The sequence below is a fragment of the Dryobates pubescens genome, chromosome 18 (assembly GCF_014839835.1).
Source record: "Dryobates pubescens isolate bDryPub1 chromosome 18, bDryPub1.pri, whole genome shotgun sequence".
In the NCBI taxonomy this organism is placed as follows: Eukaryota; Metazoa; Chordata; class Aves; order Piciformes; family Picidae; genus Dryobates; species Dryobates pubescens.
Window position 1 is genome coordinate 4,959,074 of NC_071629.1, and position 13,822 is coordinate 4,972,895.

The 13,822-nt window shown below is 53.1% G+C and overlaps 1 protein-coding gene across 1 annotated transcript in view; it reads left to right on the forward strand.

Moving 5' to 3' along the window:
• Positions 1–13,822, forward strand: part of OPHN1 (oligophrenin 1) — a 76,946-nt gene that overhangs the window by 24,194 nt on the left and 38,930 nt on the right. The window contains exons 2-4 of the mRNA XM_054169449.1: positions 2,886–2,981; positions 8,116–8,177; positions 10,174–10,245. Coding sequence (XP_054025424.1) covers positions 2,886–2,981; positions 8,116–8,177; positions 10,174–10,245 — 230 coding nt within the window. The remainder of the gene's footprint in view (positions 1–2,885; positions 2,982–8,115; positions 8,178–10,173; positions 10,246–13,822) is intronic.

The following is a 13,822-nucleotide window of genomic DNA, read 5'->3' on the forward strand; positions in this document are numbered from 1 at the left end:
TCAAGGCCTCATCCAACCTGGCCTTCAGCACCTCCAGGGATGGGGCATTCATGAAGTCCCTGAGCTGCCTGCTGCTGAGGGTTTGCAGGGGACCAAAGGAAGATTCTGCTGAGCTGCAAGTGAAGGAGAGCCTCCAGCCCTGGCCTGAGGCAAACGCTGCAGGGACTGAGAGTGAATTATTTGCTGAGGTTTTCCATCAAGTCAATGACATCATTCTGTGCTGGAGTTCACTCATTTACGTGCTCTCAGCACCCCCACCACCAGCTGTGCTTAAATAGTCACATTCAGGCCTGAATCTGCCCATTCAGGAGCCAAGGTCTGACCCATCAGAGGAAACTGCTGAAGGAGGCTTTTGAGGGGAAAGCAGGGACTGTGTGCACTTTGAGGCCATGCTTCTCCTCTAGGCTGGGACCTCACTGTCCCCACATGCCATGGCCACTTCAGGACTCTGAGGTGCTCCTGGCCTAAGCACAGGGGGAGCAGAGCAGCGTGGGGACCTGCCAGGATCCCACACAGGCTGCTTGAGTTCTTTTCCCAGCGTCCAGTTCAGTGCTGTCAAATCTTTCTCTCCCTTCCATAGCAGAGTTTGAGGAACCCCCATGTTTGCCAGTGAGGTGATGAGTTCTCTTGTCACTGGGTCTGCAGTGGAAAAAAAAGAACCAAAAATCCACCTGGCTCACCATTTTCCTCACCCTAGGGGGTAGCTTATGCTCTGCAGACACCATTGCTCCGTTATTGACACCTCATTTGGGGCTGCCATTTCCCAACAGCTTTTAACAGCTGATTCCAAAAACACACAGATGTAGAAGCCACACATTTGGCAAAGTGTGAGCTGGGTGCATGCAAGGGCTTGCAGTGCTATCACTACATAGATTGAAGCTGGAAGAGGGAAGATTTAGACTGGAGATTAGGGAGAAATTCTTTAGCATGAGGGTGGTGAGACACTGGAACAGGGTGCCCAGGGAGGTTGTGGATGCCCCCTCACTGAGGATGCTCAAGGTCATATTGGGACAGGGCCTTGAGCAGCCTGGTCTAGTGGAAGCCCCAATGGCAGGGGGCTTGAAACTAGATGATCTTTAAGGTCCTTTCCAACCCAATCCATTCTATGAAGTTTTGATACCAATATGTGTGTGCCATCCATTACTTCCACAGTTGCACTGTGCACACTATCTCTGCTGCACCCCAGGAATGAACCCAGCCTAGGACTGTGCCTATTGCTGGAGTCCAGAGGTGGGGAATATAGCCACCTAAATCAAAGTGTAAGAACTATTCCTTGGCTTTAGTTTTAGTGTCTACATCCTATTCACTGAGATCAGACAAGCTCAGCCTCCCTCTGTGTGTCTCTTGGGTATTTGCTGTTGGAGAAAGACACACCAGGCCCAAAAGTGCATGCAGGAGGCTGTGGTTGATGTGAGGCTGTCAAATCCACCAGATAGAATCATAGAACCAATAAGGTTGGAAAAGACCTCAAAGATCATCAAGTCCAACCTGCCACCCAACACCTCATGACTACTAAACCATGGCACCAAGTGCCACGTCCAGTCCCCTCTTGAACACCTCCAGGGATGGTGACTCCACCACCTCCCAGGGCAGCACATTCCAATGGCTAACAACTCTCTCTGGGAAGAACTTTCTCCTCACTTCTAGCCTAAACTTCCCCTGGCACAGCTTGAGACTGTGTCCTCTTGTTCTGGTGCTGGTTGCCTGGGAGAAGAGAACAACCCCCACCTGGCTACAACCTCCCTTCAGGTAGTTGTAGACAGCAATGAGGTCTCCCCTGAGCCTCCTCTTCTCCAGGCTAAGCAACCCCAGCTCCCTCAGCCTCTCCTCACAGGGCTGTGCTGGAGGCCTCTCCCCAGCCTCGCCGGACACGTTCAAGAGCCTCAATGTCCCAGTGCTCTGCAGGAGAAGGACATGGTTTGTCCTGTGGTACAGTGTTACCTGTGGCTCTCACAGCCCTCAGGGGCTGGGGGATTTTGGGGTCTGCTGTGAGGGTCACTGCTCCCCTGCCTCTCCAGCTCCTCTGCCAGCACCGGCAGCCGCCTGCAACAACAGAGCCACTGACCAAGCTGTGAAGCAGCCCCACAGGATGCGAAGGCACAAAGGATCCTTTTGGCTAGAAACATCTCTGCAGAGTCCAAAAATAATTTGGGCTGAGCTACCAACCACCATCAGGAAGTGTTTTTGCTCCAAGACTGAAGGTTTCTTCACCAGCGGGCCAGGAGTGGGCCCCGGGGCCATCTGCAGATGCTGTGAGGAGCCCAGCTTGAGCCCTGCGGCTCTCTGTGCTCAGCTGCAGCACTGTTGAGCAGCTCTTAGGGCCTGTTTGTGTCCATGACCCCCTGAAGAGGGGCAGTTATTTTGAGTCCTGTCCTCCTCCCCACGTTTATTTTCTGACTCTACAGATTTTTCTCTCCTATAATGGAAACATCACTCTGAACACTGCCAAGCCTGTCTGGCAGCCTCCTTGCTCCGAGGAACTGTGGGGATGCCTGTGTGGCACCAGGGGATATCTGCTCTGCCTCTGAAACCATTCCTGCATCCTGCTGCATGTGCAGCTGGGTGTTTTCCTGCAGGGGATGTGTCTCTTCTGTGAGCTGCAGGGCAGGAGGCTATTGATCAGCTGTCTGCTTGATGTGAGGCACCCATTAGCATTGCAGAAGCACTTTTGGCAATAGTGAGAAAGAAAAAGAGAACAAAACAAATGCTCTCTGCAGCCTCTCATGGTTGTCAACATCATGATGGTTTCTGGAGTGCCTAAATTCAGGGTTTCTGTGGATTTTCTCCTCTAGCTTGGTTCCATCCAGGCTAAAGTTCTAAGACTTTCTGTTTCTGTGGAGCAGCTACACTAACACAGCCATGATCATTGCTCTCTTCTTTTCCAGGTTACTCCTCTGCAGTACAGAAATTCTCCCAGACTTTGCAGTCCTTTCAGTTTGACTTCATTGGTGACACACTGACAGATGATGAGATCAATATTGGTAAGTTTTCTGCTTTTTGATGCAAGCTTTCAGTGACTGAGAAACTCTCTCCTTCTCTAGTAACCTGCCTGGTTCTTAGAGAGCATCAGGAGCCAGGTTGTTCCATACTGTGTTTTAGAGTCAAACTTTCATGGCTAGAATTTCACATTCCCATTTCAATGCATAATTTCATAGAGTCATAGAACCATAGAATGGTTTGGGTTGGAAGGACCTCCAAAGGTCATCCAGTCCCACCCCCCTGCACTCAGCAGGGATATGCTCCTCTAGAGCAGGTTGCTCAGAGCCTGGCTTTGAATATCTCCAGGGATGGAGCCTCAACTACCTTGCTGAGCAACCTGTTCCAGTGTTCCACCACCCTCATGGCAAAGAACTTGTTCCTAACATCCAATCTAAATATCCTCTTCTCTCATTTCAAACCATTGCCTCTCATCCTTTCCCTGCAGGCCTTTGCAAACAGTCCCTCTGCAGCCTTCTGGTAGCCCCCTTCAGGTACTGGCAGGCTGCTGTTAGGTCTCCCTGGAGCCTTCTCTTCTGCAGGTTGAACAACCCCAGCTCCCTCAGCCTGTCCTTATAACAGAGGTGCTCCAGTCCCCTGATCATTTTTGTGGCCCCCCTCTGGACCCACTCCATCAGGTCCATGTCCTTCCTGTGCTGAGGGCTGCAGAGCTGGACACAGTATTCCAGGTGAGGTCTCACCAGAGCAGAGTAAGGTGACAGAATCACCTCTCTGGATCTGCTGGCCACACTTCTTTTGATGCAGCCTAGGATGCCACTGGCCTTCTGAGCTGCCATTTGTAGAGGTTTCCCATGGCTCCAGCCATGCTCAGTGCTGCCAGGCCCTGCCTTCCCAGCAAGTCCTGTTACCCATTGCCACAGGTGGAGTGGGAGCACACGTGGCACTGAGCATCAGCCCCATTGCCCAAGCCAGGCAGATGCTGCTCCTAACACTGCCTTTGCTCTGCCAAAAACAAAACCAAAGCTACCCCAGAATCCTGGAAACTGCTGGGAAAAATTAATTACTGGATGTGTTGTCATATGGCAAGTAATCACCAGTCTCTGCCTTCACAGCAGGGGAGCCTCTGGTACATCTGTTTTGGGATTAGCAATCCTGAAGCCATTTTATGTCCCTGCCAGCCTCATGCAGCTCTGCAGAGAACACAACTGCCAGCTGCACCCAGGCAGCTAAACCAAATGGCCTCAGTGCCCCTAAACATGATGCTTCTCACATCTGTCCTGCTCTTGACACAGCTAGTGCTGGTGAATGGCCAGTGCAGGGGTGTGGGTGCAGGGGGGACAGCTGGCAGAAGGAACAACAAGAGATCCTCCAATACCTTGGGGCTCTTGGCCACCCGTGGTGGGGGGCACAGGGCCTGAGCCAGGCTGCTGCCTGGTGGGGGTGAACAGGCAAGAATCAACAACCCCCAAGCTTTTGTCAGGTTGCTGTTGAAGAGCAGCTGCAAGTGTGACACTGCTGATGTCAGGTCTCTCAGCCCTCGTGGAAAGGGGAAGGAAGTAAAGCCTTTGGGTTGTTTTATTTAAAGCCCTTTAAAGCAGCTTGCAGCTTGCCCTGCAAAATCTGATTTCCTTTCTGGAAAGTCTCTAGGTGAAACCTGCTGGAAGTGAGTCAGCCTCCAGAGCTAATGGCACCAGAGGTGCTGAATTGCCAAACCCCTCCAAAGCAGAGGAAAATGCTGCCTTATAAATGCCCCTTCTGGGAGCAGAGGGATCTGAAGCAACCAGCAGCCCAAGGAAGGAGCCTCCCTCCTCTTGGCTGGAGAGGATGAAGCTCCAACACCCTGTGCCTCTGCACTGGGGGTGGGGAGCAGAGCAGAGCAGCAGCGAGCTGGTGTGGCGGGGCTGTGGTGAGCCAGTGTGGTGGGGCTAGGGTGAGCTGGTGCAGCAGGACCACGGTGCTTGGTGGGCAAGGAAGCCTGCTGGAAATGGCAGAGGTTGAGCAGGGGCATTGTGGGCAGAGGAGAGCAGGAAGATGTACAGCAAATGTAAAACCCTCTGTGGTGAAACCAGCCTTTCCCCACTTCTGCTTTTGCTGGGGAATGTTTGTTTAGCTTTTCTTTTCTTTCAGGAGAGGTCCCTGGTTTCCCCACTGAAGAAGCCTGGGTTGTGTTGTTCCTCCTCCACAAACCCTGCAGTGCCTGCTGCAGCTGAGCTGCTTCACAGGGCTCCCTTATGCCCAAAACAGCAGCAGGGCGTTGATGTCTCCAGAGTAGCTTCCATGTCCTGCAAGGGTGCCAAGGAGCTGCGTGGGAGCTCCTTTGATGTGCAGGGGCTGGGAATGAAGCAGAGCATTCAGAGGCAGCTCCTTATCACACTGCAGGGAATGCCTTTGATCTCTGTGTCACTGATGGGGCAGTTCTTGCTGTCAGTGCAGGCAGACAGCAGCCTGGCACCCCTGGCATAGAATCATAGAATCAGTAAGGTTGGAAAAGACCTCAGAGATCATCAAGTCCAACCTGTCACCCAACACCTCATGACTACTAAACCATGGCACCAAGTGCCATGTCCAGTCCCCTCTTGAACACCTCCAGGGATGGTGACTCCACCACCTCCCTGGGCAGCACATTCCAATGGCTAACAACTATCTCTGGGAAGAACTTTCTCCTCACCCCCAGCCTAAACTTCCTCTGGCATGGCTTGAGACTGTGTCCTCTTGTTCTGGTGCTGGTTGCCTGGGAGAAGAGACCAACCCCCTCCTGGCTACAAACTTCCTTTAGGTAGCTGTAGGCAGCATGTCAGGTGGTGGCTTTGAACACTGCCAGTGTGAGCCAGGACCCAGAGCTGGGCTGCTGCCTGTGGTGAGCAGAGATGTTAGCAGTTGCAGACCCATCTGCGGTACAGCGTGGCTGCAGTGCCTCCACCAGCCAGCCCTAGGGGACCTGGGATCAGCAGCATCTCAGAGGTGAAGGGAGGAATGAAATGAGATGAGGTATCCTTCCCCTTCTCCCTCCCAGGCACAGGAGGCTGACATTCTCTTTTTGCCATTCCTGGGTGCTGCTGAGCATGGGCAGCTGAGCCACTGCCAGGCAGTCCTCGGGCATGGCTGGGCAAGCAGCGGCGGCAGCCGCTGGCGACAGGCAGTGGTGGCAGGCAACCTCCCTGCTCTGCTCTGCAAGGGTTTGCAAGTGTCAGCTCAGGCCAGGAGTGTGGCCACCCCCTGGTGCTCTCTGACCCTGCGTTTGTGGTGCAAGGACGAAGAGGTTTGCTCTGTGACTGTGCCAGGAAATGTGTTCCTGGAATCTTTCTGTAAAGCAAAGGAAAAATGAAACAAAAAAACATCTGAAGGAAATTTTAGGCACTGACATTTTCCCTCTAAGTTCAGGGCTGGGTTCTCTTTCTCCCCTAGAGAATTCCTTTCCTGGCTCTGGCTCCTGTGTGCATTGCAGGTTTCACTTCATCCCGAGTAACCACAGTGGAAGTCCTCATGTCAGCCCTGTGGTGAAGAGTAATAAAGTAGTAGGACATTGCACTTGCCAGGCTCTGAAGCCCTTGCATTGGAGGAGAACTCAGAAGTTCCCAGCTCATCAGGCAGGTTCTGGTTTGATGCTGCCAGCTGAGGGAAGGTGTCACAAGGCTGTGGTTTTCCCTCTGTGTCTGTCTCAGCAACTGCAGAGTGAACCCCCTAACTCCTATCTCCTGCTGGTTCTGAGCAGAGGGATGGGTCGTTCTCCACAGGCACTGCCTGTGGATGAGGGGGGAGGGCCTCAGCTTGCAGACAGAACTCAAATGCATCCCTCTCCCCCTCGTCTGTGGGATGAGCTGTTGCTGTATGTCCTTGTGCTATGCCTGATTTGATCCCTTATGCCAAGCCAGGCCTGCTGGAGTTCTGGCATGAGCCAGGCACTTCTGGGGTTCTTTGAGTCATTCTCAGAGAGTCTTTAAATTGCTCAGTGTGCTGGCAGGGAGTGCAGGGTCCTGACTGCAAGCCCACGAGCTCCTGTAGGTTTCCCAAAGCCATTCTGTGCTTTACACATGGCTGCAGGAGTGAACATGAGGCCAGACAGACCTGTCCCCAGCACTGCTCCCAGCAGGGTGCTGCTCTGGCAGCTTAAAGGCAGTAAGTGGCACCGTGGGAACCTTTCCCAGCCAACTCCCAGGTAATTCCCAGGAACACTGGGGTGATCAGATCATTCCCCACAGGCATTCAGCACCCAGACACGCTGTGTGCATAGCCAGGTGTTTTCCCAGCCTTGTCTGACAGCCTCCTGGAGAACCACCAAGGCTTCTGCAGTGCTCCTCATGTCGGTGCTGTGAGTGATTTTCTGATCAGAGAGGTTTTGTTTCTACCCTGCTACAAATTCAGCCCCTTCCAGTGGGCAGAGAGAAGGGCTGAGTGTTCCTTCTTGGTGATAATCCTGTTGGTGTGGGGGGAGAGTCACCCCCTCCTACTTAGTCTCCTTTTTTTCCCCAAGGCTAACTAAACCTTGTTTCAGTTTGTAAAATAAAAGGTCTCATGTTTTTGTTGCAGCTGGACTCCAAGGGAAAAAATGCTATCAGCAAGATCTGTTTGATTGTTAACATTTGGGGGAGTGGTGTTGATGTCTATGACCATTTCTACACCCACAGCTTTTCCTGCACAGGTTCAGGGGATTAGTGTTTCTTGTCAATGACTGCAATCTCTGTCAGTCTGGGCAGCTTTCATTTCCCAGGCTTGTCTTGGCCCTGGAAAGCACCTGCAGCACTTCCCAGCTTGGGCAGAGGTGCTGAGCACACTCTGGTGCTGCTGGCAGCCCTCCAGGTAGGGCAGGCAGCCCTGTTGTGCCTGTTGTGGCAGAGCCCATCCTGCTGCAGGCCCCGGTCTCCTCCCCTCCTTTGCCCCTTCCCTGCTGCCTGCCTTGCTGGCTTTGCAATAACATCCCTAATGAAAGGTGATTACCATCCTCCTGCTTTGCCATGGCATTGCCCAGGCAGGAGGCCCTCCTCTCCAGTGCATGAATCAATGCTCCTCATGGCCAGCCTTCCCCCGTGGCCAGACCGGGCCACCTCTCCTCCCCTTTTTTGGCAAGCCCTAATGTGGTGATGCTGGAGGTGCAGCCAGGTTTGGGTACCCCCACGTGTGAGTCCATGCTTCAGTGCCCCAGGCCAGCTCCATTTGACCAGCCTCTTCTTTTCTTGACAGCCGAGTCCTTCAAGGAGTTCGCAGAGCTGCTCCAGGAGGTAGAGCTGGAGAGGTCCATGATGGTAAGGTGATCTGAACTGTGCTCTGGTACTTACTGCCTCAACACCATGTTTAAATGCCAAATGCATTTAGGAAGCCCTGGGAATGCTGTGCTTTGTACCACGTCTGGTCCCTGGCGCCATCGCTGTGGGCCCTGAGCAAAGGGGAGGTGCTTGGCGGGGAAGTTGTTCTACAGTGTCCAACGCTTCCTCTGCCAGGTGGGAGCCCCAGGGCCTCGCCATCTGCAGCAGGTTTGCCCTGTGGAGCCAGGTGCATGTGAGCTGGTAACGAGGTGGGTTTGGGATGAAAGAATAGGAAGCAAGATGTACTTTTGGCTTGGTTTTGCCCCCTTCCCCTGCCCTCACTGGCAGCGCTCCACAGGCGCTGCGCTGCTTTCAGTCTCCCGCTGCGTTGTGCCCTCTGCCTCTGCAGAGCTCCTCCAGCCCCAGTGCTGGCTTCCCGTTTCACTCCTCATTCCAGGAAAAACACGGAGGTTAGGCTCAGTGGAGAGCTTCTGCAGCATGCCAGGAATGTGCTGCTTGGCTCTGCTTTCCTCTGCCTCGTGCAGCAGCGAGGGCTTGTGCCAGGCTGCTGGCTGGGCCACGCCGCAGGGACGTCCACAGCGCGGGGCCGCAGGCAGGCAGGGGACGGGAGGAAACCAGTCAGAGGCTGGAGGAAAGCTGCAAGATTTCTTTATTCATTATATCCCCAGGCAGTGTGGCTCCTTTGGCAGTAGCTAAGTGGGCAGAAGGGATCATGAATGCTTTTAGGGATGGTGTCCAACTTTTCTGTCCCCTGCCCGTAGGACCAGTCCTTCGCAGTAGCCTGCTCAGAAGGTTTCACGCTCTCACTACACTGAGCAACTTTAAATCAGCTGCAGGGGCCGTGGCAGTGTAGTGCTGTATCCCCTTCTCTGCCTCTCTCCCCTCTCTGGAGCTCAGAAGAGAGCCTGTCACAGCAGCATAGTCTTCTCTGCTCCCTTTCTTCTCCTCAGAGCAGGCAGGGCAGCTTGCTATGGGCTTGGACCCAGCTGAGCTGCTGCCTCCAGTGTCCTTTGAGGGTATATTTGTTCTGGTTTGTGCTTCTCTGAGAGAGAAACAAGCAGCCCAGCCCCCTGGGACTGCTGCTTGTGAGGGCTCGCCCAGCCAGTGAAGAACATGCAGTGCTCCCAGCCTGCCTCTGTCCAGTGGTTCTCTTAACATGGAGTGGGTGGCAGGTGCTGTCACTGACAGGATTGTCCTGCCTGGGCACAGCCTGTGGCACAGGGCTGGTGGCAGGCTGGGGAAACCCAGCTGTATTCTGCAGAGTGTCCCTCAAGCCTTACATGCCATCAAGAGAAGGCTGAGAGGGGATCTTATCAACATTTGTAAATACCTGGGGAGCTTATTAACATCTATAAATATCTGAAGAGTGGGTGTCAAGATGAAGGTGATGCTCTCTTTTGGGTGGTGCCCAGTGATGGGATAAGGACCAGCAGGTACAAGCTAGAACACAGCAGCTTCCACCTCAACATGAGGAGACACTTTGTAATGGTGAGGGTGCTGGAGCCCTGGGGAAGGCTGCCCAGAGAGAATAGAATGGAATAGAATAGAGTAGAGTAGAATAGAATAGAATAGAATTGAATTGAATTGAACTGAACCAGGTTGGAAAAGACCTCTGAGATCACCGAGGTTGTGGAGTCTCCTTCTCTGGAGACTTTGAAAACCCACCTGAAAGTGCTCCTGTGTGGCCTGCCCTAGGTGCTCCTGCTCTGGCAGGGGGGATGGACTGGATGATCTCTGGAGGTCTCTGCCAACCCCTGACATTCTGTGATTCTGTGAGAGGGGTTTCTGTGTATGAACAGCTGGGGGAGCATGGCTATGGATGGGTTAAGTGACTTCACTTATGGACAAAGAACAAGTTTGCAAGTCAGAGACATTCAAAGTCAGAGTTTCTTGGCTTCTAGCCCTCTTCAGCCTGCAGTTAGGAGAACATGAACCTGGGTGCTGCAATCAGACCATTCCTTGCCTTGTGCTGTAGGTGCAGAACGCCAGCGACCTGCTGATCAAACCTCTGGAAAGCTTTCGGAAGGAGCAAATAGGATTCACCAAGGTAAGGCTCAGGTAGTTGGTTGTTTTCAATCTCAGACAGATTTGTTTCCTCCCTTTGAGCTGTGGTGGTTGGTTGCTGCTTTCTCCTGCTGCTTTGACAGAAAAGCAGGCTATTGTCGTGCTGCACTTCCAATGCATGCCTTCAGAAACGTCCCCATGTAGCGCTGCCTTTCAGCTGCTGGCACGAGAGACTCTCTGCTGTGACTCTGAGTCTGATTTTTCAATCATAAGCAGCTCCAAAACCTTTCTCCTGAATTCTTTGGGTTCTCTTCTGGCCTAATTCCAGCGCTGCCTCCGTTCTGAGCTGCCTTGGGTTGGACTGAGCACCACTTGTGCTGAGTGGTGATCAGGAGAAGCTCTTTGCTTCTTTCTCTCTTCTCCCCTTTGTTTGCTCAGTGCTGTTGAGAATAAAATACTTTCTTCAGCTAAGTGACTGTCAGAGCAGCAGAGGCAGGCAGGCAGAGCCATGGGGCTTTTGTTATGAAACATTTCACTAAAGCATCTAATGAATCTTTCAGATGGACCAAACTTTTAAAGAAGCAACCTATTAAAAAAGCAAATCCTGCACATGTTGAGCAGAAAAGATTGCTTTTCCCTTCCCTGCTACCCCGAAATCCAGGTTCCATGTTGCTCAGCAGCAGCTTGAAATGGGGCTGGCTCTGAACCAGCGCAGAAATGGAGCTGTTTTGGAGAGAGTTTGGGGCTTGGATTCAGCCCAGCCCATCTGGAGCCTTTGACATTTAATAAGTACAGGATCTGAGAAATGGTCCTTGGTCACCATCCTTCCTTTCAGAAGCCCCTGTACTGCTGTGTGTGTGGTTGCCTCTCTGAGAAGCTGCAGCAGCGTGGGCATGGCCAACAGTCTCGTGCTGGTGAAGTCACCTCTGCCAGGCACAGGGAGAAGGCCTCCTCTCCTCCTAGCCTTCTCACCAACTTACCAGTGGGGTTTGCAACAGATCTGTGAGTTAGGAGCAGGTGCCCAGGGCTGGGATGAAGCTCCCTCCTGACTGATCTGTCTGCACCAACAACAGGGCCAGCACAGATTTAGGAAGCAGTCATGGGGACAAGGCCAAGGCCAAGCTGATTTTCCCTTCTGTGTTTATAGAACACTGCAGTCAAGAGGACAGCAATCTAAAAATGTTAAGATGACATTATTAAAGTGTCCTTCAGGCTGTCTTCTCAAGTAGCCCTTGAGGCATGTAAGAACTACTTTGTGTCTAGACTGGGGTGCCCATGGGGCTTGTACCCTGTCTCCTGCTCTGGAGCTGGTCGGTGCCCAGCTGGCAGCAAGTGTCTCGACACAACTGGTGGTGTAGCACTGACACAGGTTCACCTGGCAACATACAGCCCTTCCTTGATTTCTGCTGATGGGGCAAGGTGCTTGGAGTACAGGCATCAGTGACCATGGCAGGATGCTGCTTGGAAGCTACTGAGAAAGGTGGCAGGCAGTAGGGGTTCACTGCAGCTTGTTTGGAGCTCTGTGTGGTTTGGCTTTGAGCTTTGTTTCATGGAAGGAACAAGAATGTCAGAATAGAATAGAATAGAATAGAATAGAATAGAATTGAATAGAATTGAATAGAATTGAACTGAATTGAATTGAATTGAATTGAATTGAATTGAATTGAATTGAATTGAATTAACCAGGTTGGAAAAGACCTTTGGGATTATCCAGTCCAACCTATCACCCAACACCATCTAATCAACTAAACCATGGCACCAAGTGCCTCATCCAGTCTCTTCTTAAACACCTCCAGTGATGGTGACTCCACCACCTCCCTGGGCAGCACATCCCAATGGCCAATCTCTCTTTCTGGGGAGAACTTCTTCCTAACATGCAGTCTAAACCTCCCTTGCTGAAGAAGGGCTCTGCCACAACTCTGCAGGAGTGCTGGGATGCAGCAGCTTGCAAGGGAGCACTTGGCCCCCACTGCATTTGTAGGTGTCAAGAGTTATGGCTGGGCTGGGCACTAGATGAGTGACAGACACTCTGCATGAACCACTCTGCCTTCCCAAAGGGAAGAGAAAGGGAATAGGAGAGAGAGAGAGACTGATGAGCTAGGAACAAAAACTGAAACTGGTTTAATGGAAACAACAATAAAATAAAATAGCCACAAACCAATATCAAACCCAACCCCCAGTGGCAATTAGCCACAGTCACCACTGGTGCTGTGGGGAGTCACTGAGCTGGACTCAGTGACAGACAGGAACCAGACTAAGCAGCTGGATTCTGGAACTGGATTCAGGAACACAAAGATCAGGACTGCAGACTGAGTCCTCCTTGGACACTGGCCACTGAAGAAGAGGCTTGACCCTGGCCATCCCTCAGCTTTATATTGAATATGATGTCCATGGGATGCAATCCTTTGTTGGTCAGTCTAGGGTCACCTGTCCTGTCTGCTCCTCCCCACAGGTGCCACCTGAGACTGACTGCACCCAATGGTGGAGCACAAGCCTGAGCAGTGACCCTGGTCACTGCCTCCCCCAGCCCATTCCAGAGCCTTGCCCTCACCTCTGATGCATTCCTGACAGGAGCCCAGGCTGGCCTGGGTCCCACTGTGCTGTGTCCTCCGGGTCTTGCCTGGACACAAAGCCTTGCTTCCCTGCCAGCCCACATTGCTCCTTGGGGTCAGTCACATCCCTCAGGAGAAGGCGAGAAACACAACTGAGAGCTCCTCACAGCGGGGCTCTGGCACCTGGGGGTCTCTCTCTGCTTCTGCTGCACCTCTGCTGAGTGGCATCACCCGAGGGCATGCTTCCTGGTTTCCAGCAGGGAGGAGAGAGGCCGTGGGCAGGCCGAGCAGCAGGGCAGAGGGGTGGCACAGGGACCTGTGGGCTCTGCTTCGTTGCCCTCCTGTGAGATGTTTTCGGTTCTCTTCACAAGATGCTGAAGCCAGATAGGAGAGGGCTTTGAATTGGGTCTTTGTGGTGGCTCTGGCTGGAGAGCAGCCAGCCAGCCTTGCCTGAGCCATCTGAGTCTGCATTAACCCCTTTTCCAGGGGCTGAAGGGAATCTCCTCAGCCCGATGGTGAGCTCCCATGCACGGCAGCCCCTGGGGTGGCGCTGGGACCTGCCACAGCCACCCTCTCCAGCCACCTTCCCCCGCTAGCCACACACCTGTGGGAGCCAGCTGCTGGTGGTGGCAGCCCCAGGTAGATGCAGCTGCCATGGTTGCAAGGGGCCATGTGCTCAGTCCATGCAGTGAACTCGGTGGATGTTGTGCCATGTGCCATCTCTGCCGGGCAGCAGCTGAGCTCCAGGAGTACTCAGTGAAGCCATGCCTGACTGTGAGGCTTGAAATCCAGCAGAGCAGTGCATGGGGTGGTGCAATTCTGGATGAGGAAGGGTAATGAGGAGGATGCTCACTGCAAGTGGGCATGGGAAGCATGGTGGGGCTGGTTGTGGCCTGAAGCCCCAGATGAGCATGCTGCTACTGAGCACAGATTCCAGAGCCCTGCAACAGGGTCACGTGTGTGTTTGGCAGCAGATGCAGCTCTGCAGCAGCCTGAGGACAGCCCCTCCTCACCCCCTTGAAGGACAGACCCCCTCAGGGTGCTGCCACAGAGGCCTCACACGGTGCT